At 42.5% G+C, this 22,500-nt stretch overlaps 2 protein-coding genes across 2 annotated transcripts in view; one reads left to right on the forward strand and one right to left on the reverse strand.

The window, feature by feature from the left end:
* Nucleotides 1-2,907: 2,907 nt before the first annotated feature.
* On the reverse strand, nt 2,908-16,177 carry fads2 (fatty acid desaturase 2). Its single transcript, XM_030790021.1, has 13 exons — nt 16,057-16,177; nt 15,006-15,285; nt 13,875-13,985; nt 11,630-11,827; nt 11,151-11,252; nt 10,797-10,922; nt 9,522-9,582; nt 9,043-9,119; nt 7,560-7,657; nt 7,055-7,151; nt 6,335-6,414; nt 5,786-5,911; nt 2,908-4,311 (listed from the first exon to the last, which is right to left on the reverse strand). Exons 2-13 carry the CDS (start codon nt 15,210-15,212, stop codon nt 4,260-4,262), a joined length of 1,335 nt encoding a protein of 444 aa, XP_030645881.1. The 5' UTR covers nt 15,213-15,285; nt 16,057-16,177; the 3' UTR covers nt 2,908-4,259.
* Nucleotides 16,178-22,148: 5,971 nt separating this feature from the next.
* The window catches only part of lrrc10b (leucine rich repeat containing 10B), a 1,221-nt gene continuing 869 nt past the window's right edge, over nt 22,149-22,500 (forward strand). Inside the window, exon 1 of the mRNA XM_030790490.1 lies at nt 22,149-22,500. This exon is cut by the window's right edge and continues 869 nt beyond it. Coding sequence (XP_030646350.1) covers nt 22,149-22,500 — 352 coding nt within the window.

A 22,500-nucleotide genomic window follows, 5' to 3' on the forward strand; every position in this document is an offset into this window, starting at 1 on the left:
TTTTCTAAAATGTCCACCTCCCATACCTTAAGTGCTGTTGTGTGTGCCTAAGTATTGGTTCCATTCTAACAACTATTTGTGTACTTACTTTTAAATGTACTTACTTTTAAATGTAGTGTCTAATGTCCGGAGTGACGCTGGTGTAATCTGTAGAATAAAGCATGTCCTTACATGACTTTGTCAATGAAACCAGTGCTGCCCCCTAATGGAACCAGTGCTGCCCCCTAATGGAACCAATGCTGCCCTTCCTATGCCTGGAGGTGTAAGCACAGAGTTACAACAGCAAGGTAAACATTTTGTACTTCAAGAAATCCTCTCTCAATTTTCTAAGCTTTTATTATTGTTATCATTGTTATTATTTTATCTTTGCTTTTCCCAGAGATTTCCTGCATGATTTAAACTGTGCAGGCCAATGTATAGAAGCTAGTATGTTCTAGGGAAATGCAGGGAGAGAACAATTTCATAAATCAGTATGAAAAGAGAGAGAGAATAAGAGAGAGAGGGAGTCCATTCAGATGTAAATGATAGAGCCTGTTTTATGCAGAGGTGGGTGTGCTCATGTTAACCCATTATTACCCGAGGGACCTGACAAGCAGTTTTAGGAATTGAATAGCATGTAATACTGTTCTTGTGTATGTAAAAGTATTTCTGTGTTTAACAAGATGCTAATATTGTCAATGTAAATACAGTCTCTAAGCTGATCATCATTAAATCGAGCATGTTCCGAGGTTTGATTTCTGTCACACAGGGCAAATGAATGAACCTGAGACCCAATAAAGAGTTCTCCTCAGTTTGTCTGTCTCTGTGATTTCAGTCGGAAAGGCGGCTGTGCAAATGAACAACAGAAGGAGTTACAGAAGAGTAACCGTAGTTCTAATGAGGAGTTTTCATTACTTTGTTTCTCTGTTTCTGTTTTGTGTTCCATCCAGCTACTGCCTGGAGTTCATCCAAGCTTTATGTTTTTTTAATCACTCAGAGGTTTGAACACCGTAAAGAACTGATACAAGACCAGGCAGTGGTGTTACAAGAAAAAAAAAAATGCTCTAATCATACGATATGTGAACTATACTGAACCCCACCTCGCGGCGTGCGGGACAGCCGGCACCCATGCAATGACCATATTACTGTTTAACTGTCACCGTGGCAACAACGATTTGTTTCGATAAACATGTCATTTAGTTATTGTAATGTGAGTGGCTAAATACAAACAACCAAACAATGTAGAGTGCATCCCGCCCCTGTTTGACTGGTACATACATTACAGAATTACATCTGTGACTGTGCTATAGACCCACACACGTCACACTCTGCACCCAGACACCTGTGTGCAAACAGAATCAGAATAGCTTTGAACGTACCGTAATAGCTCTGAATGCATCGTGCATGTCATTTTTACTTCAGACAGCAGGACAATTTCCATCTTTTCTCAACACTTAGTATTGAAAAAGAGCTTTTTTCATAGACACCACACACAATATATTCAAAGTAATTCGCATTCTGTTTACGACCTAAGTGATGGTCCATTTGCAGATGGCAAATATGCCAAGTACACGAGGTCATCACTCAGTAAACTGTTTATGCTGACATGTACCAAGAGCATGCACTATTGTACTTCCCTCTCGTACTGAATTGTGCCTGTAGGGGGCAGCATTGATACTTCTGACACGGTGACACTCACTCTCACTCTCTGAGCTTTATCATCACAGAGGTGACCCTGACACTGTAATGAACAGTGCAGAGAGAGCAAGACACACAAGTCAGTCTGTCTGGTGCCTTATCAGTTTTACAACCCGTCATTCAATGATACGCGTGAATGCCGTGCTATGTGCATGCATTGTGACATAAATACCAAAGAAATGGTAACACACACGCATGTGGTGTTCTCGTCTTTGAAAAACCGCTTAAAGACATGATCATGTATGTAAATCCAGACAGTGTCATAATAAACGTCAAATAAATTACAATGTCTATGAGAAAGTTGTTTTTTTTAAAAAAGTAGTTCTCATGGGGGTGGCAAGGCGGCACAGTGGGTAGCGCTGCCGCCTCACGGCAAGAAGGTCTCGGGTTCGATTCCCGGCCAGGTGGCCAGGGTCCTTTCTGTGTGGAGTTTGCATGTTCTCTCCGTGTCTGCTCCAGTTTCCTCCCACAGTCCAAAGACATGCAGGTTATATGAATTGGAGACACTAAATTGCCCCTAGGTATGAATGTGAGTGTGTTTGCCTGTGTGTCTGCCCTGTGATGGACTGGCGACCTGCCTTTCGCCCTGTGAGTGCTGGGATAGGCTCCAGCTCCCCCTGCAACCCTAATCAGGATAAGCATCTTAGAGAGTGAGTGAGTAATTCTCATGTGTAGAGTATGTTGAGTTTACCAATGATTTCTGAAGGTGTTTTGTTTTGTGACTTTCTGATGCTCAGGACAGGAACTGGTTGAACACACACAATTTGTATGAAACTCGAGAAATTGTTTCACAGTCCCCTGGTGCACGGCCCATTCCACACTGTAGACGGAGTCAGGGGTCGCCTGTTTAAATCTGCACTGTAGACTGAGTCAGGGGTCGCCTCTTTAAATCTGCACTGTAGACTGAGTCAGGGGTCGCCTCTTTAAATCTGCACTGTAGACTGAGTCAGGGGTCGCCTCTTTAAATCTGCACTGTAGACTGAGTCAGGGGTCGCCTGTTTAAATCTGCACTGTAGACGGAGTCAGGGGTCGCCTCTTTAAATCTGCACTGTAGACGGAGTCAGGGGTCGCCTGTTTAAATCTGCACTGTAGACGGAGTCAGGGGTCGCCTGTTTAAATCCACACTGTAGACGGAGTCAGGGGTCGCCTGTTTAAATCTGCACTGTAGACTGAGTCAGGGGTCGCCTGTTCTAAAGCACAATGTCCTGAAAGAAAACTCGAAGCCCGAGAGTGGATTAAAACATCACCTTTAATCAGAAGATCTCATCAAATACCTACAATACTCCAGAATATTCTTGACTTGTCTTTTGAAACGGCTAAATCCAGTGGCTCAACTCTAAATCGTCAGCACTGCGTTGGGTTCCATTACAAACATGATAGTAGTTCAAATGCATAGTTTCAATTACAAACAAATTATAAAGATAGACAGAGGGTAATTCATCAACTTTTAGTTACAGGAAGGAAGTATTGATTTTTAAGAATTTTTCATTTTCTCATCATCTCTTAAATGCGTACATGGCAGTGTCACCGTTGCACACTTCAGAGAGCGGAAAGTACTAAAACACTACGAGATAATCACCAGAAATAAGATGCACTTTCAGAGCCCAGGAAAACATGCAGTATTCATTCTTCTTATTGTGTCGGATAGAGACAAACTGAGTTCTTCTTTTCTCTTTTCTCATCTCCTCTCTTTCATCGTCCCTCTCTCCTTCATCCCCTCCTCTCTCTCTCCCTCTTTCATAACAAAGCCATTTCTAGTAACCCAGCCAGGACCAAAATGAGTGTATGAGTAAAGCTAAGGTCTACAGCCAAAAAGACAGATGGATGTGACAAGACCAGGCCTCCAATTGCCCACTTCCTCCAACTTCAATTCACACCATGTGCCATCATTTAGTCTGGTCAGAGGAAACCTGTTCAAATGTTCAAACAACCTCAATTTACACCATGTGACCGGTAACAGGAAACCTGTTCAAATGTTCAAACAACTCTCTGAGTGTCTCTTGGATTGTCTGTCAGATGTAGTTTCAGAAATACAGCAGTGTTGCATGACTGATCCTGAGTTAGTGAGGAGCAGAATCTGTTTTGCGCGCGTACACACGCACGCACGCACGCATGCACACGCACACACACACACGCACACACATTCACATTCACATCTGGTGGTGTTTTGTAAGGCACTGCCTGTGGTGTGTTGAAATTTGATTGACACTGACATGGTGTAGATTCAGAGTGTGAGTCTATGTTAAACTGATTTCTACTGGACCTTTTTTCCTGTCCAAATGAACCAATATTAGAACTATGGTAAGATCGCCATCAGTAGAAAATTAGACAGACAGTCTTCACTGGCCATTATAGCATGAGACACACTGATCATCTGATGATCAGCAATTCAACTCCTAATTAATGAGACAAAAACAAAAAAAGAAAAGAAACTAGCCAATCATAGCCCCCTGAGTCAGTCATGTGATTCATTCTAGGATTAATCTACAAGGCTCTGATTGGTGGGCTATGAGTGTTAAGTGAGATATGGTGTTTGAAATAGACAGTTGTTGGTTATCTTGTTTCAGACTGATGATTGAGTTTTATTTGTGAAGATAAGCATCCAGCCAGAGTTCTCCAGACTTCTTCAAAGACCTATGATAGAACAAAGAGAGAACAACAGAGTCAGAAAAACCCAAACTCAGATCAGTTGAGATGCCAACACCAAGTCAGAACACTGATCTGCGTATCCTAACAGCCCAGCAAAGCCGTCTGCACTGGCTGTCTCTGACAGCAGGACTTTAACGTCACGGCCAGGAGCACTGGTCTACTCTAAACTACAGAGATCTTCCCCTTTAATTCATTCCCGTGGTGTAAGAAAAGTACGGCCACACTAACTCATCTGAAACTCCACTAGGGCCAAATTATGCATAAATGTCTGTGATTATCTGCTCCAGTTTCTCACTAAAAGACAGTGGTCACAACACTAAAGAGTCCACTCCCCCTACTGCTCCTTTACAAGACGACACTGAGTTTACAGTTTACAGATTACTGCTCGTCTCTGTCACTCTGAAAAGAAACTCATACGTTACAAGTTCTTGTTAGAGACTTGCAGACCTAGGACTGAAACACCCGCATCTAAAATATTATTAAACAAATGTGAAACTACAGAAATATATATGTGTATAAGTGTGTGTGTATCTATATGTGTATATATATATATATGTATACATACTAGGGGTGTGCATTTCTCCCTTATAAGATGATCCGATATGTATCTAGATACGATACGATACGATTCAGGGACGATACATTTTAATACGGAATGATTCAGTGCGATTCGATGCGATGCGACACGATGCAATCTGATATAGTTCTTAAAATTTGTTTAATGTAAACATTCATTTTCACATTCATTTTCCAAGTACAGATCAAATACCCGGATATGTCCTCGATTTGTGGGTTTTATCAAGGATGAATGAGGAGGTGACTTTTGTGGACTTGGGTAGTCAAGTTTCCCAGAATGCATTTCACACAAAGTCTGGACTCCCGAGCTGGACTTAAGAATTCTGGACTCCCCAGAACAGGAGTCCATACTTGACATACTCCGTATTGAGAAATGGCTTCTGTGTCGGCGTTGTCGGACATGTTGTTCTTGTTTTTACCACACAAGCAATGCTAATGTTACTCTCGTAAAAGGTAAAAGCGAGACGCTGTGCAGATTTATTAGCGAACAAGAGGCGGTCGTTATTATTTTGAAAGTAACAGGACTTGCAACGTTAGATCAGTGAGTCTCCCACAGCAGCTTAGTTTATACTAAAGTAGAATTAGCGGCAAAGCTTCAGTCAACCGATTCATAACTTTAACTTTAAAACAGGGCAATCGTCCCGTTAGATTTAGATTGATCCAGGGGTTCGTATCAGTGAATCGTTACACCCCTAATATATGCATATGTGTGTGTGTGTGTTTGTGTGTGTGTGTGTATGTATATGTATATATATATATAAAATATAGAGGGAGAGAGAGGGAGAGAGAGAGGCTGAAAAAGATACATATATGTATGTGTGCATATATAGATACAGGTTTTCGACATAACGTGTAACGATGTATATATGTAACAGCGTGTTACCCGACGATGTCTGCGAAGGCACGCCACAGAGTTTTCTCCTCGTACGGGATGTTGTGTTTCTTACAGAGCTCACGCACCAGAGGAGCTGCACGCCAGTAGTTGTGACGGGGCATGGTAGGGAAGAGACTGACAGGGATGGAAAGAAAACACACACACACACGCACATGCGCACATGCGCACGCACACACACACACACACACACACACACACACACACACACAGATGTATGGATTTTCAGGAGAGAAGCGGTAGCTGGAAGACTACGTGCACAGTGATTCAGAGATAAGACTAATGGTCTTATCAGAGTCTGTCAAGGCCAAACCTGTAAACATTTAAAACGAATCGAAACTCTGTGCTGACAAAATTTACCTCTCAAATCACCATCTGACCCTGACTAAACCTCTCAAATCACCATCTGACTCTGACTAAACCTGTGATTTATACAAAGCTTTTTTTCGCCTTGTCCACCTCTGTTGGTTTTAACAGAAGGTCAGTCTCGATCTGTGAGAGCTGAGAAAATCCTACATGAATCTGTTCAGAGGAACTTACTGATGTTCAATCTGAAAGTTGAGATGTCCGCTGAACCAGTCATTGAAGAAGGACTGCTCAATGTTACAGGTGGCATACAGCTGAACAAACAGAGAGAGAGAGAGAGACACGCACACACACACACACCCACACACACACACACACACAGTCACGCACAGTCACACACACACACACACACACACACACACACACACACACACAAAATTAGATATCAACCATTTGCGTTCTTTGCTTGTGTTTGGAAGTTGCTGTCCATAGCAGCTATGGGTGAAAATACTGATGAAGGTTTCTACATGAATGCAGCTCTGACCTGTGAGAGCGATGGAGCGTTGCATTGTTCAGTTACAAGAGAGAACTGAGTATTTCTTCCCTAGAAATGTTTATCACTGTAATTAAACAGCACTGATAGGGAACTGGACTCAGGTCTGGAGCGGACCAGACATCACACTTAAATCAAGGCCAGATTCACACTGCTACAGCATGGAGCGTGCGCATGTCAGCCTTTCCTCTTTTATCTAACAATCAGGTGTTTACCTGGCGGACGATCCAGACCGTGTGATCCGTGGTCCCACAGGGTGCAAAGGGCACCAGGGTTACCAGAGTTCACTAACGGATCAGCCCATGAGACAGGCTTACCAGAGTTCACTAACAGATCAGCCCATAAGACACCCTATTGATCTTTACTCACTCAGGCAGCAGGAAAGGAAGAGTAAAACATACCTGCATGGACAGCCAGTCTTTATGCTTCTCATAGTCTATGTCCATAGGGATGTGACTCATCTGAGTGACCCACACAAACCAGTGACTCTCCAGGAACCTGCAAACAACAGACAAACAATAAACACCAATACATTTATACTCCCCAATTTACCACATACACAGCTATTAAGCACAACAACAACAACAACAACAACAATAATAAAAATAATAATATCTGTTTTAACTGCCACTTTGTCTAATTTTCACACAGGTGTACACGCATTGAGACCGCTCACAGTGACTGGGGCATTTTGAGTCACACACAGTACGTCAGGTCTCAACGGACTACATATGATTTCCATTGGCCTTCAGTTCGCACAGAAAACTGCTGTATATACATAATTCTTCCTATGCTCACACACACACATGCACACACACACACACACACACACACACACACACGCACACACACACGCACGTACACATATATGTATGTATGTATAAATGTCTAGGCTGATGTTTTTACCTGACGAGGTTGAAGAGGAGTGTGGCTCCCAGGACGCCGTAGAAGGGGATGTAGCAGAGGAAGTACCTCAGGTAATAACTGATGGACCACACCAAATCCTACCCAACACAGAACAGCTTTAACTGATGGACCACACCAAATCCTACCCAACACAGAACAGCTTTAACTGATGGACCACACCAAATCCTACCCAACACAGAACAGCTTCAACTGATGGACCACACCAAATCCTACCCAACACAGAACAGCTTTAACTGATGGACCTCACCAAATCCTACCCAACACAGAACAGCTTTAACTGATGGACCACACCAAATCCTACCCAACACAGAACAGCTTTAACTGATGGACCACACCAAATCCTACCCAACACAGAACAACTTTAACTGATGAACCTCACCAAATCCTACCCAACACAGAACAGCTTTAACTGATGGACCACACCAAATCCTACCCAACACAGAACAGCTTTAACTGATGGACCACACCAAATCCTACCCAACACAGAACAGCTTTAACTGATGGACCACACCAAATCCTACCCAACACAGAACAGCTTTAACTGATGGACCACACCAAATCCTACCCAACACAGAACAACTTTAACTGATGAACCTCACCAAATCCTACCCAACACAGAACAGCTTTAACTGATGGACCACACCAAATCCTACCCAACACAGAACAGCTTTAACTGATGGACCACACCAAATCCTACCCAACACAGAACAGCTTTAACTGATGGACCACACCAAATCCTACCCAACACAGAACAACTTTAACTGATGAACCACACCAAATCCTACCCAACACAGAACAGCTTTAACTGATGGACCACACCAAATCCTACCCAACACAGAACAACTTTAACTGATGGACCTCACCAAATCCTACCCAACACAGAACAGCTTTAACTGATGGACCACACCAAATCCTACCCAACACAGAACAGCTTTAACTGATGGACCACACCAAATCCTACCCAACACAGAACAGCTTTAACTGATGGACCTCACCAAATCCTACCCAACACAGAACAACTTTAACTGATGAACCACACCAAATCCTACCCAACACAGAACAGCTTTAACTGATGAACCACACCAAATCCTACCCAACACAGAACAACTTTAACTGATGAACCACACCAAATCCTACCCAACACAGAACAGCTTTAACTGATGGACCACACCAAATCCTACCCAACACAGAACAACTTTAACTGATGGACCACACCAAATCCTACCCAACACAGAACAACTTTAACTGATGGACCTCACCAAATCCTACCCAACACAGAACAACTTTAACTGATGGACCTCACCAAATCCTACCCAACACAGAACAACTTCAGCGTTAACCTTACTGTACACAAACGCCAAAGTGTCAGCTACAGTTTCAGTCTCAGCAACTAATTTTACGACTGCTGTGATGAGAAAGGGTAGTCTATGGGCAAAAAAAAAAAGTTTCTATGGCAACTTACCGCCCAGTAATGCCGTTTCCACATTGTTTGGAAGATCTGGATCTGGAAATAAACTGGAATGAGGAGGGGAGGGCCGACTATGTAACAAAGAGATGAGAGAGAGAGAGAGAGAGAGAGAGAGAGAGAGAGAGTGTTACATCTTCTGTCACTTTTGGGGAAACAGATTGGATAAAAATTTGACTCACAAATACCTCTTAGACTATTTTACATGCAGGTCACATGGTCTCCAGAGAAAACATTCAAAATTATTCTAGTTAATATGAAACTACAAAAAATGTTATGTCGTGCTACAGTGGATCCAGCACCAAAAGTAAAGCTCTTTAATAAAAACATAAGTGAGTTTGTTTTACCTCAGCATGTGAGTTCTCCCTAATTGTATGAGTGGTTGTTGAATGAATGTCATAGAGGATTGCTATGCAAATCACAGAGGGTATGAACACTGTTTTCTGAGTGTGATGCATGGCAGGATGAGGACTCACTGAGGAAGAAGTACTTGTGTTGGTGATTATAGGGCAAATACTTCAGCTTTTTGATCCCAAACTAGTCAGAGAGAGAGAGAGAGAGAGAGAGAGAGAGAGAGAGAGAGAGAGAGAGAAAGACAGACAGAGTGGGAGAGAGAGAAAGACAGAGAGAGAGAGACAGAGTGGAAGTGAGAGAGAGAGAGAGAGAGAGAGAGAGAGAGAGGGGGGGGGAGAGAGTGGGAGAGAGAGAGAGAGAGAGAGAGAGAGATGAAGAGTTCATTATTTAATGTTCTTTAGAGTTGAACCATGAACAAATAAACAAAGCCATGGCACAACAAGGCAAATTTCAGTTAGAAATGACTATGTAAAGATGTAAAGCATAAACAAATCAGGCATTGCTGGACAGCAGAGGTGGTTCTGCTTTGGCCCTTATTGATCTCCCTGAAGAGGCCAGGAGTGTTCCTGGCATAGTCAGGCGGTAACCTCCAGCTGCTGAGAATTTTCCATGTATCAGCAGCTCTCAGGACTGGTAGCTCTCAGCACGGATGTTTGTAGTTTACATGATCTTAGGAGAAGAGTGGAAACTAAAACATGCGTGTGTGTATATACAGAGTAATCATGTTCTTAAAGTCCAGCTCCTGTTTCCATGGAACAGACAGAAGTCTCTCTCTCTCTTTCTCTCTGTTTGTGTGTGTGTGTGTGTGTGTGTCTGTGTGTGTGTGTGTGTGTGTGTGTGTGTGTGTGTGTGTGTGTCTGTGTATGTGTTTGTGTGTGTGTGTGTTTGTGTGTGTGTGTGTGTGCGTGCGTGTGTGTGCGTGCATGCGCTAACTGGTGGCAGATGCACCAGGAGGACTATGGCACTGACAGAAGTAAACAGTGTACGTGGCACTGAGGTGTTCAGAATTAACCCCCCTCCCCTGGAAAAAACCACTCAGCCAACGTGAACTCTCCTGACATCAGAGAGAGCATTTTTTCCTTTTAATAACAGAGACCAACAGGAGGCCAGCTGCACTCATGCAGAGTTAAAGACAATCTACAGTCGGCTGGCAGGTGAGTTTAAGAGTGCTACCAACAGAAGCACATAAGATAACACAAGTCTATGTACTTTGATACAGCTCATCTATTGAGGCCTTACTCAGCACCTGTAATGTCACAGCTGCAGGTACAATGTGTAATCTTAGGTGACGAATAACACAAGAAATGTCCCAGAGCTTATTAAAGTGAAGCATGGAGGCTTTTGGGTGTGATGACTGGATGTGTGTCAGTGAGTGTCTGAAATGGATGGGACTGTACCTCCACTGGCTGCACCTCGCCGACCACAAACGCCTTGATCATGTTCACGTCAGGGTCTTTGTTAAAGACGTTGGGTTTGGCGTGGTGTTGGAAATGACGGTGGTTCCACCAGTTAGCAGAGGCACCCTGTGGTCAAAGCGATATTTACACACACACACACAGACACAGACATACACACACAGACACACACACACAGACACAGACAGACACATACACACAGATACACACACAAACACACTTTTGTCACAACCAGTTTTCTTAAAGATTAAAGATTGCTTGCAGCATGTACGTGGTTTGGAGAACAGGAGGAGATGAGTGTCAGGGGGAGCAGGGGTCAGGGGTCAGATTTATGACCTTGATATGGCCGATGACAAATTTGTGCACGATGTGGTTCCAGCGTGAGGATTTAAAGACAGACAGGTGACCAAAGTCATGCTGCAGCCAGCCAGCCTGGGCCTGCCGAATGGAAAAAAACAGAGCAGGACAGGACAGTAATGTCACATGAGCAATACAGTTCAACACTACTACATACAACACAACAGTCAAATACTACACATCAGAGTAAAACACTGCACTATACAACCCAATGTCAACCCAGTACAATCCAACTCACTAACATTCATGTTCAAGACACAAAGTGCTTTGAAGCAAAATGTTTTTGTACCAGTTCTACATATCAATGTTCAAAAGCACCACAGAAGATCCATAACATATAATATCTAACATGTGTATGAGTGATGATGATGATGAAGAAGAGGAGGAAGTAGAAAAAGAAGAACAAGAAGAAAAAGATGTTGATGATGGTGATGATGATGAAGGTGACGACGTCTTACCTGTGAAGTACCCAGCAGAACAGACACCACTAAGGTGTTGATCCATCCAGTACCCCAGGTCCAGACCATCCACAGAGCCAAGGCCTCCAGGAGCAGAATGTGGCCCAGATACAGGAAGAAGAACAGGGGCTGAGGTTTAAACAGACCCATCTTCTCCACCTTCTCACGCAAGGCCCGGAAATCCTGAACTACACTCGCCTGGGGTCACAGAGACAGAGAGAGAGAGAGAGAGAGAGAGAGAGAGGGAGAGAGAGGGAGAGGATGAGAGGTGTGAGAGGCTCATTAAATATGCAGGAGATAAAGCGGGGAAATGTGTGAATGGGGTTAAAACATACACACATGCACGCACACAGGCACACACAGAGAGAGAGAGAGAGAGAGAGAGAGAGAGAGAGAGAGAATGGAAGGGAATGGAAGAGAAAGAGAGAGAGAGTAAACAGAAAGAGGACTCCTGAGATAACGCAAACAGATAACGTTTCCCCTGTAATCTATCCTGCCATAAAAAAAAAGATATCGATGACTCATTGGTAAACATTATTTTGGCACGACTGGCCATCAGAAGAAACACGCTCCGCCTGAGCACACGCCGAGGTTTTTTTTAACTGTGCGGTTATGTGCATATGTTAATTTTTTTAAAACTACTGGTAGAGTGTCTAAGGGACTCTCTGATTTTTCACTCAGTTAGAGAGTATCACGTCAGACACATCACTACGGTATCGTCACCTGGACTGGCTAGCATGTCTACTGCACTTCAGTTTTTTTTTTCGTTTTTTTGTTTTGTTTTTTTAAGGGAGAGAGATGAGGGAGATGCTTTTGTTAAGTGCCCTGAAAATAGAATACACTCAATACTCCTTTTTAAGGTCTTTGCAAACATAGATCTAATTCTGCTGAGAGACCCAGAATGAAATCAAGTTTATCCCAACAGATCAGGCATTAGGTTTCATGTTGAAAAGGTGGAATTAGTTTGTGGCGTATCTGTTGTGTCATGACTAGATTACAGAGTGATTATCTGAGAGTTTGAGTGTGTTCTGTAAGTGGGCAAACAACTAAACCCAGAAAGAAAGAAAGAAAGAAAGAAAGAAAGAAAGAAAGAAAGAAAGAAAGTTTTTTTTCAGAGATGCAGTGCTGCACTCATAAATGTTCAAGACCTTAATTCTTAATTTAATCTACTGGAAATTGTTTCACTGGAATTTTCAGATAGTGACGTCATAATAATGTAATTTTCAGACAGTGATGTCATAGTAAAGTCATGATTAAAAACATTCTGTGATGTCACAGAGCCAAGCCCCGCATAAGAAATAATGAGACTGAAGTCATTCCTCTTTAGTCCACTAAGGGAATTCAGAGACACCACAGTGATGAGCCCTGTGAAAATGTCACACTGTACTGAGCGAAGGAAAAATACTGACAGATGAAGTAATACAGAAGCTTAATGTTATTCACACTGTCGGGCCTGCAATCAAGCCACAGGCTGCGTCGGCTGAATAACATGAAACTGGATACTATGAAAATTGTCAGAGACGTGACTCCGGGGGGGTAAATTTCCTTATGTGATTCTGTTTTGCTTTCACAGTGAAGGTAGCATTGCCTCATTGCACTTTCTGCTATGGAAATGTGGTAGTGATGTCACTGAGAAGCATGAAACAAATGTAGTTATGTCACTGTTCTGCAGGACACTACAAAGGAAGAATAACCATCTCATTCCTCTGTAATACACAGCAAAGGAAATACAGTGAAATCACTGTCCTGTAATATACTTCAGACTGAATGCAGTGATAATACTGCTCTGTAATACACAACAAAGGAAATACAGTGAAATCATTGCCCTGTAATATACTTCAGGCTGAATGCAGTGATAATACTGCTCTGTAATCCACTACAGAGGAAATACAGTGAAATCATTGTCCTGTAATATACGTCAGACTGAATGCAGTGATAATACTGCTCTGTAATCCACTACAGAGGAAATACAGTGAAATCATTGTCCTGTAATATACATCAGGCTGAATGCAGTGATAATACTGCTCTGTAATCCACTACAGAGGGGCCATAGTCATGTCACTGTTCTGTAATAGACTACAAAAGAAACACGGTGATGTAAAACAAAACAAAGGAAATTGAATGAACGTAGTGTTCACTGTAACACACTGTGAAGAGAGTGCAGTGATGTGCCTGTTGTATGGTAAGGATGTCAGTGAGCGGGAGAGAGCGGGTTGATTTGGGACGATGACACTCTGACACTCACATTTTTCTCGCGGTCCTGTCCCGGCTCTGTGTCGGCCAGTTCCCCCAGCAGCAGTGGCCTCAGGTACTTACGCACAAAGGTCAGGTCAGGATGGAAAGCAGTGAAAGCATCCTGGGGCGGAGGGTGGGGGGGGGGGGGGGGGGGGGGGGGGGGGGGGGGGGGGGGGGGGGGGAGAGAGAGAGAGAGAGAGAGGCTGGTCAAGGTTCGAGTGAATGCAAACACAGAGCTGAATAATGGCTTTGGACAGCGATAATTATCATTTAAATGACAGTGTAATAACAAACCGATGGCATGGTCTTTATGACAATGTAATAACCAATTACACAGTGTTACATGTCTTAGCATCAACCAGCAAACAACAGTACATGCTGAAAACCTTTTAACTACTGCCACTACTAATACTACTATTGATTCTTCTTCTTATTATTATTATTATTACTCTTTTCATTATATTATTATTAGATTATTATTATTATTGTTAAGTTGCATTATAATGTGAGAACATTTTCTCACATTCCTATCCATGATGTAAAACTTCATGGCGCAGGCATAAAACTGATCAGTAAAATCTCATCATACAATAAGAAACCACAAATAAAAATAGAAAGTAAATAAAACAGACCATTCCAAATCATAGATTTTAAATTTTTGAAAAAGATTTTCTTTTGTGATGATTCTAATAAAGGTTTTTTGTATGAGTAGTTTGTGAGAGTCAGACTTTTGTGTCTGGAGTGTCTGAATTCTGCGGGTAATGATCCAGCTCTAAAGGCCAAGGTAACAGCTCAGAGGAGTTTCAAAGGTTTTTAGAATTTTTTCCCCTGCCCCATAATGTACAAGTATACAGTGTTACACAAATACTTTTTTATTGGAGAGGTCCTGAGGAGTTTAATTTGGGACAGAGATGAACGTTTGTAAAACTACTACAACATTTTAACACATTCAGTGCACAAACTTTGAATTGGAACATCATACGTCTGTCACAAACTAGCTTTGGAAAAAACAAAGCAGGTTTTTGACACATGCTGAAATTCGCTTAAACCGAAAAGCAATGGATAGCGCCTGCACAGGATTAAAATGAACTAAAGCTGTCCAGCGGAGATGCTGTAAAATGCGATGTCTGGATATATTTACCGTTGCGTCCTCTCCAGCATAGTGTCCAATGATTCTCAGACCCCCCGGGTGTCTTTTCGCCCATTCAGAGATGTTGTACACTTTCCGCTCGATGACCAGCCACTGGTCACCCTTCTTAGTGTGTTTCTGGACCTCTTCCCAGGTGTAAACCCCGTTTCCTCGTCCGCCGCCCGTTATCACATCCGTTTGCTGTCCTCCGCCACCCATGTCTGTAGGACTCCGCTGACTCCGCACCTCTGTGTGTGTGTGTCTGTCTGAAGGCCGTCAAGTCGTCAGTTGGCTGCAATATATGAAGTAGACATACGAGTTACGTCATACCTGCGTGGTGGACCTCAGGTCAGAGGTCTCGACTACTTTTTCTCTGCCCGTGTACCAACCGTCGTGCCACAATGTGACCGATGGAGATTATCAGTCATAAATCAAAATTACGGGCGATAACAACTGTTCAGTTTTAAGTGCAGTGCGACACTTTTTAAAGATTAGGTTGTAGGAGCTGACAGAGTACAGTTTACTTGTTCGACGCTGATGCCCTCTGAAATATCACACCACCTCCAATATCAAAGCTAGACAATAGGCGCACGTTTCATCCCATGAATAAATGCATCAGCATCGAACGACTGCCAAACTAGCTGTGCTATTCCTTCACTGCGCAAAAGGCCAAAGCTCCTGTGTTTTTCCAGCGAATCTGTGTTCATTTTAAATCATTTAAAATCCTGATGGGTTTACTACAGATTTATATACAATTGAAAATTTGGTAACAGAATAACAGAATTTTAAAAAAAGTTATAGTAAGGATTAATTTTTTATTTTCGTTTTTTTCTTCTTTTTTGTGCAGGGGTCACCTGAAAGTAACGAAGGCTATCTGTAACAGGCTGCTTTGTGAAATGCGCAGAATTTATGTGAAGCAAATAATATATAATTTATAATATAATAATTTATAACTGACAATTAAAAAAAACATTCCATTTAGCTGTTGTGTAAAACAACCAGACGGTTCTAGAACGTAAAACAAAACAGTTTTATACATTCGCACTGCAATAATATAACTCACCGATTCTCTCAGTCGCTTTCTCACGCCTGAATCGACTTTTTTTATAAAGTGAAGGGGGAAACTGGTGGATAAAAATGGGCGATTTTGTCCTCAGTCACCCCCGCGCGCCCATTCAGAACGTGAACTCAGTGATAGCTCTGTCGCTCTCTTCCAAATTCCAGGGAGATCATTCGACAGCCGTTGGTCCAATCCGCGCATATTCCCGACTACTGCGATATCCGCAATTGGTCCAGCATGGCTCTTCTGAATCTTCCGAATGTATGTGTGTGTGTGTGTGTGTGTGTGTGTGTGTGTGTGTGTGTAAGAGAGAGAGAGAGAGAGAGGGAGAGAGAGAGAGAGAGAGAGAGAGGGGTAACATGAGGTCATGGGAGAGACGCTTGTTCTCCGGGGAGAGCTGCAACACTCTTCTATAGGTGGTAATTTGGCGTCAGACTGGACTGATTTAAACTCAAAAACGCAAGTTATGTGAAAAGGGTTGCAATAGCAGTGGTCTCACTTCGATAACAACTAACATCAACGACTTGCCAGTAGATAATTCCGAAGACTGAGCAGTTTAGTTATGACTGTTACACCACATCAAGGCTGTGTATTCTACGTGCTCTTTTCCATAAAAATCTCTTTCGTTACCTCATTGCTTGGTACTGTACTTACCACTTTAAATCTACATACTTGTAAAACCCGCAGGGAACATCACGCGTTCGGATGCGAAAGGTAGAGTTAATTTGAGTGGCAGGAACATGAGCCAATGACGAGGAGGCATAATGAAACAGAAAGCCTCTGTGACGCCGGAGAATTGAATGTCTGTTCAACAACAATAGCCAAATTAGAAACAGTCAAATTCTGTTTAAATAATCTGTTCAAGCAAACCGATCACCACTAGCCTTTGCACTCTCAGACGGATAGATAGATAGATAGATAGATAGATAGATAAATGGACAGAGAGAGAGAGAGAGAAGTAACATAAAATTGAATAAAAATAGATAATATAAGGTATAGATATAAAATGAAACACACACACACAAATTCAAATATACTCTCCATCTGATGATTACATTATTTTAGCAGTTGCTAAATCCTGTCTCTATGACTGCCATACTATAGGATGCATCAGCATCAGTATTGATTGAGCAGATGCTGGGTGCAATCCTCAATGTGCTTAGTTTCCACTGAGGCCTGAAAGCTATAGGAATAGCATGGGGATGAATGGTGGGGGGTGTGTGTGTGTGGTGGTGGTGGTGGGGGGGGGGGGGGTGGAGTATATGAAAATTTGAAGATATGAAATTACTGAGGATTGAAAACCAGCAGAAACTGCTGTGAAGCAGAGGCTGGGAACTTCGCAGAGGTAACTGGTTTCTCGTCCTGGCTAAAGGTAAGCTTATGACAGAACCTCCTGTTCCACAACAGACTAGTTCTGAAGAACTCTTTATTTGAATAGTCTCCTGCAGATCACTGATAAATTATTAACTAAGTATTTACCCAGACCACGACCCTAACACTGACCGTAACCTTAAATATGACCCAGATGGAGTATAAAATGAACCCAGATGCACTTCTGCCAACTCAGTTTTATTTTGAAGTTTTTTTTTTAAAAAAAATCTAAGCATCTGTAGATTATCTAAATGGAGACTAAATAAATGAAATATAAAATGGCCACCGGTGACAATATATCTGCCACTGGATACGATCAGAACACCAAGCAGTGAAGAAACTGATGAAACAGTTCAGCATCTGTAAAAATGTTCATGTCTTTTCCAGACCCTTCTGAGTGTGAATGGTCCATATGGTGTAATGGTCCATGAGTCAGTAGTGGCCTGTGTGTGCGAGAGTGAGTGTGTGTGTGTGTGTGTGTGTGTGTGTGTATGCGTGTGTGTGTGAGAGTGAGTGTGTGTGTATGCGTGTGTGTGTGTGTGAGTGTGTGTGTGTGTGTATGCATGTGTGTGTATGCATGTGTGTGTGTGTATGTGTGTGTGAGAGTGAGTGTGTGTGTATGCGTGTGTGTGTGTGTGTGTGTGAGAGTGAGTGTGTGTGTATGTGTGTGTGTGTGAGTGTGTGTGTGTGTGTGTGTGAGAGTGAGTGTGTGTGTGAGAGTGAGTGTGTGTGTATGCGTGTGTGTGTTTTTTATGTGAGTGTGTGTGTGTGTGTGTGTGGGAGTGAGTGTGTGTATATGTGTGTGTGTGTGAGTGTGTGTGTGACAGAGAGACAGAGGGAGAGAGAGAGTGAGTGTGTGTGTGAGAGTGAGTGTGTGTATATGCGTGTGTGTGTGTGTATGTGAGTGTGTGTGTGTGTGTGAGAGTGAGTGTGTGTATATGCGTGTGTGTGTGTGAGTGTGTGTGTGACAGAGAGACAGAGGGAGAGAGAGAGTGAGTGTGTGTGTGAGAGTGAGTGTGTGTGTATGCGTGTGTGTGTGTGAATGTGTGTGAGAGTGAGCGTGTGTGTATGCGTGTTTGTGTGTGAGAGAGAGGGACAGAGAGAGAGAGTGAGTGAGTGTGCGTGTGTGTGTGTGTGTGTGTGAGTCTGTGTGTGAGAGAGAGAGAGCAAGAGAGAGAGTGAGTGTGTGTGCATGTGTGTGTGCGTGTGTGTGTGTGTGAGTGCATATGGACTGATGATAAGGTTTTAGCAATGTGCAAAGACATTTTATATATGCATCCAGGACTCTGCCTTTTGATTAAAAATTGAACAGTTTATTATAATTATATCATTACTTTTTTGTCATGTTTTGTTTAACACAACTTATGTTGATTTGTGTGCATGGTCTAGAGAACTGTATGCATTGTTTTAAAACAACAAACAAAATGCTATGTGGAGGTGATTCTACATCTGTACCTATTGCATCACAAACATTAAACATATAGAGTTATCAGTACTGACTCAGGGAAAGGTTTTTGTCTTTTGGATTTTTTATAAAATCAATAGAAAATGATTTACTGTTGTCCGTTCATGCTGGTGTTTTGATTAGTTCGTTTTTTGTGCTGTCAATTTAGACCCCTGTTTTGTTCGTTCGGTACAAATAATTAATAAAAAACTGCATTTTGTATGAGAACTGCAGGACATCAGTCCTGGGTGTGTTTATCACCTGAGAGCTATTGACTGAATTTCGTTTGATGTCTTTCAAAGATCATATTTGTGTCATCCATATAGCGGTCTTTCTCTGACTTCACATAAGGTTCAAAGAAACTGGAATTCATGTATGAACTATGATAGGTTGTTCACCATTTAAAAAAAAAAGACCACTTTCCCACCTGTTTAGATCTGGGTTTTGGTCTCCCACCTCGATCAAACCGTTCTGACAGAAAACGGGAATTTACATTATATAATTTCGCTTAGTGTCTGTATCTGTGACTTTTTAATCCAGCAGAGGGAGGTAGAGAGTACATAAAACGAGCCATCTCATGTATTGTGCCCTACTTACGCTGTCATGGAAACCCGGATGTCAACTCTCTGTGTAAATTCACCTTGGGAGCACTCAGCGATTATTAAAGCTTCTGTAGGAACACAGCCTGGCAGGATATATTACCTCAGCGTTCCACAAGGGGGAGACGCGTTCCTCCTCTAAGATTGTCTGAGGTAAAAGCGTGTAAACAGTTAAGACATTTTCAATAGGAAGAAAGTATGGTACGGGACCTCAGCACTGAGCAGAAAGAATAGAACAGAATAGAATAGAATGGAAATTAAAACAGAAAAACACGCACGTGCGCGCGAACGTGCGTGTGTTTGTGCGTTTATTTTAATTTCAAAGTGAAGTAACTCATGGTGAATCAGCGTGCTTAATTTTCTCTGTGTGTTACCTATAACAGTAATAATGTAATAATGCCCAATTTAATCAGTTTGACTCAATTTAATAATCAAACACACACACAGGCGCCTTACACTAAGTGCATCTTACGTGCACAATTTTTCACACACTTGCTCACAGACACTCACAGAATAGAACAAGAAAGCGGACGTGCGTAGATGTATCTCTCTCTCTCCCCTCGTCTCTCGCTGTCACACTGTGGACGAAGTGATATTAACACACAAGCGCCCAAACACACAAACACACACACACACACACGCACGCACACCAGGTGCAACAGATTATGAGCTAAAGATAAAGATGCACGGAAGCACGAGAACACGTGCGCGAACGCATACACAGATGATCGTTAAAAAAATACGAGGCTTGTAAATAATATTTTTGACGTATTTCTTTAAAGTATGTCTCAGTGCCGTTCATCGCGTTATGTTTGTTTGTCTGGTTTGTTTTTTTAATTTGTTTGTTTTGTTTTGGTTCGGCGTGTTTTTTTATGTTTCCATTTCTTTTATTTCTATCCTCGTGGTGTTTGCTGAGTGCTGTGACGTCGTATTTCCATGGTAATGCTTTGCTGACTTTGTAAAAGTAGACGTGGATCATGGACACAGGGGAATGTCCGGACACAATGACAAGTTAACTGAATAAATTACTGTCCTTTTTCTAAAAGCAACAACAGCATAATTGGTTTACTTTGTTCATTGTCCCCAATTAGTAGATAACAGTTTATGAGGCGTTCTTAATTAGGGGTCTCAGTTTGTTTGTTCAGAAAATGCTCGGACGGACGGATGTGGACTTTCATTAGCAATGGTTTCTATTACCGATCCACATGTCTAGAGTTTAAAAATAAAATATAATTTATTTTATAAAATATAGCTTGAGACATTCAGTGCGACATTTTAAAGGCTACTGTCAGCCAGGCATTATATATATATATATATATATATATATATATATATATATATAGTAAACTGAGTTGCTTTGCAATTTACAAAACATTGCAAAACATTGCAAAAAATGTGTTTGATATTTAATGACACAAAATGTTTTAGACATGTACTGCACCAACATACAAAAATGTAGATGTTAATTGTTGTAGAGACTAATGGAATTGCTCTCTCTCTCTCTCTCTCTCTCTCTTTCTCTCTCTCATGTGATTTACGTGTATAACTCTCATATTCCTGTTCCGGTTGCTAGGGAAGAGAGCCGGTCCCAGGCAACGTTTTACGCAAACCCAAACCGAGAGAGCCAGCTCACAGAAACGCGAGGCGACACTGAACAGTATTCGGTCAAAGTTTGTCGCTCTCCGCTCACAGCGGTTATGTGTATTAGTGAATATGTGTTGTTAATTCGCAGGGACGAACTTGAATCAAGTCGCCGTTGTTGTTAGCGCACTAGTCCGATAGTGGACTTCTCTAAACTGGTTCACATTGCCGCTGGCCAGGTCAAAGGAGGACTGAACTGAGTTAGCCGAGCTAGACCATCAGAGCAGCCGGGAGATGGACTGTCTGTCTCGCGTATCGTGGTTCACCAGGAATGTCCCGCCCTGCTGGGTTTTTGGTGATTTTTACTGAGGGTTACGCGACTGAGACGCACGGAGAAGGGAGGAATTTTTAACACAAAATCCCAAATACTTCAAACGATAATGTTCGTCGTAAGTGAAGTTTGAAACAGACGGATCACCTTGCACTGTGATAATCACAGCCTCTTCACCGCTCGGGGCCGTATCTGGGAAACGTCAGACGAATTTGACAGTTATGTTGGCATCTGCGTAGCCTGTCAGTGAAACTTTGCCTCGGCGAACTGTCTTCGCTGTGTAGCAGCTTGGAAGATTCCACATTCAGTTGACAAAATTCAGGTTTACTTTTTCGACAATTACCGTTACTCTTACTGTTATTTCTACTACTGTTATTACTATTATTATTACTATTACTACTATTATTACTATCATTATTATTTTTATAACGGGTGATAGTTTTACGCTTGTATCTTTTGCACGTGGTACCGTCGCATGAGTTGAAGACTCTGCATTAGACTGGTACTTAAAAAAAAAAATCCATGATGGACAGGAGAAGACATCCTGCCTGTGTTTGCTGACATTGGGCATTGCTGTCCTGGGACAAAAGGGATACAGACCATAGACAGAGCACCATGAGTCCCTGCTCTGCTAATGTGTCCCCAGGATTAAACCCCCGGAGTTCAGCAGCTAGAGAGAGGACAAAGCAGCCCCACAGTCCTCTGCGTACACTCACGCCAACCTGATACACACACACACACACACACACACACACACACACTGGTGGACATGGGCAATTCCTCTCGGAAAGGAGAGACTGAGGAGGAGAAGGAAAAGGGAGAGGAGGGCGGAGAGAAAGAAAAAGTGGTGAAGAAGGAAAAAGAGGAAGAGGAGATCGAAGAGGAGCTGCCGTTAGGTGTGGACGAGCTGTTGGCCAGCGGCGACCCGGTGTTGGACCTGAGTTACTACAAACTTCGCCGGCTCCCCAAACAAGTCTTGGGTCTCCATCACCTGGAGAAACTCTACGTGTGTGGGAACCGCATGCGCTGCCTCCCCGACGGCATCGCGCAGCTGCAGGGTCTGCGCATCCTCGCCCTGGACTTTAACAAAATGGAAGACGTGCCTCTGGCCGTCTGTCAGC

The sequence above is a fragment of the Chanos chanos genome, chromosome 13 (genome assembly GCF_902362185.1).
Source record: "Chanos chanos chromosome 13, fChaCha1.1, whole genome shotgun sequence".
NCBI lineage: Eukaryota > Metazoa > Chordata > Actinopteri > Gonorynchiformes > Chanidae > Chanos > Chanos chanos.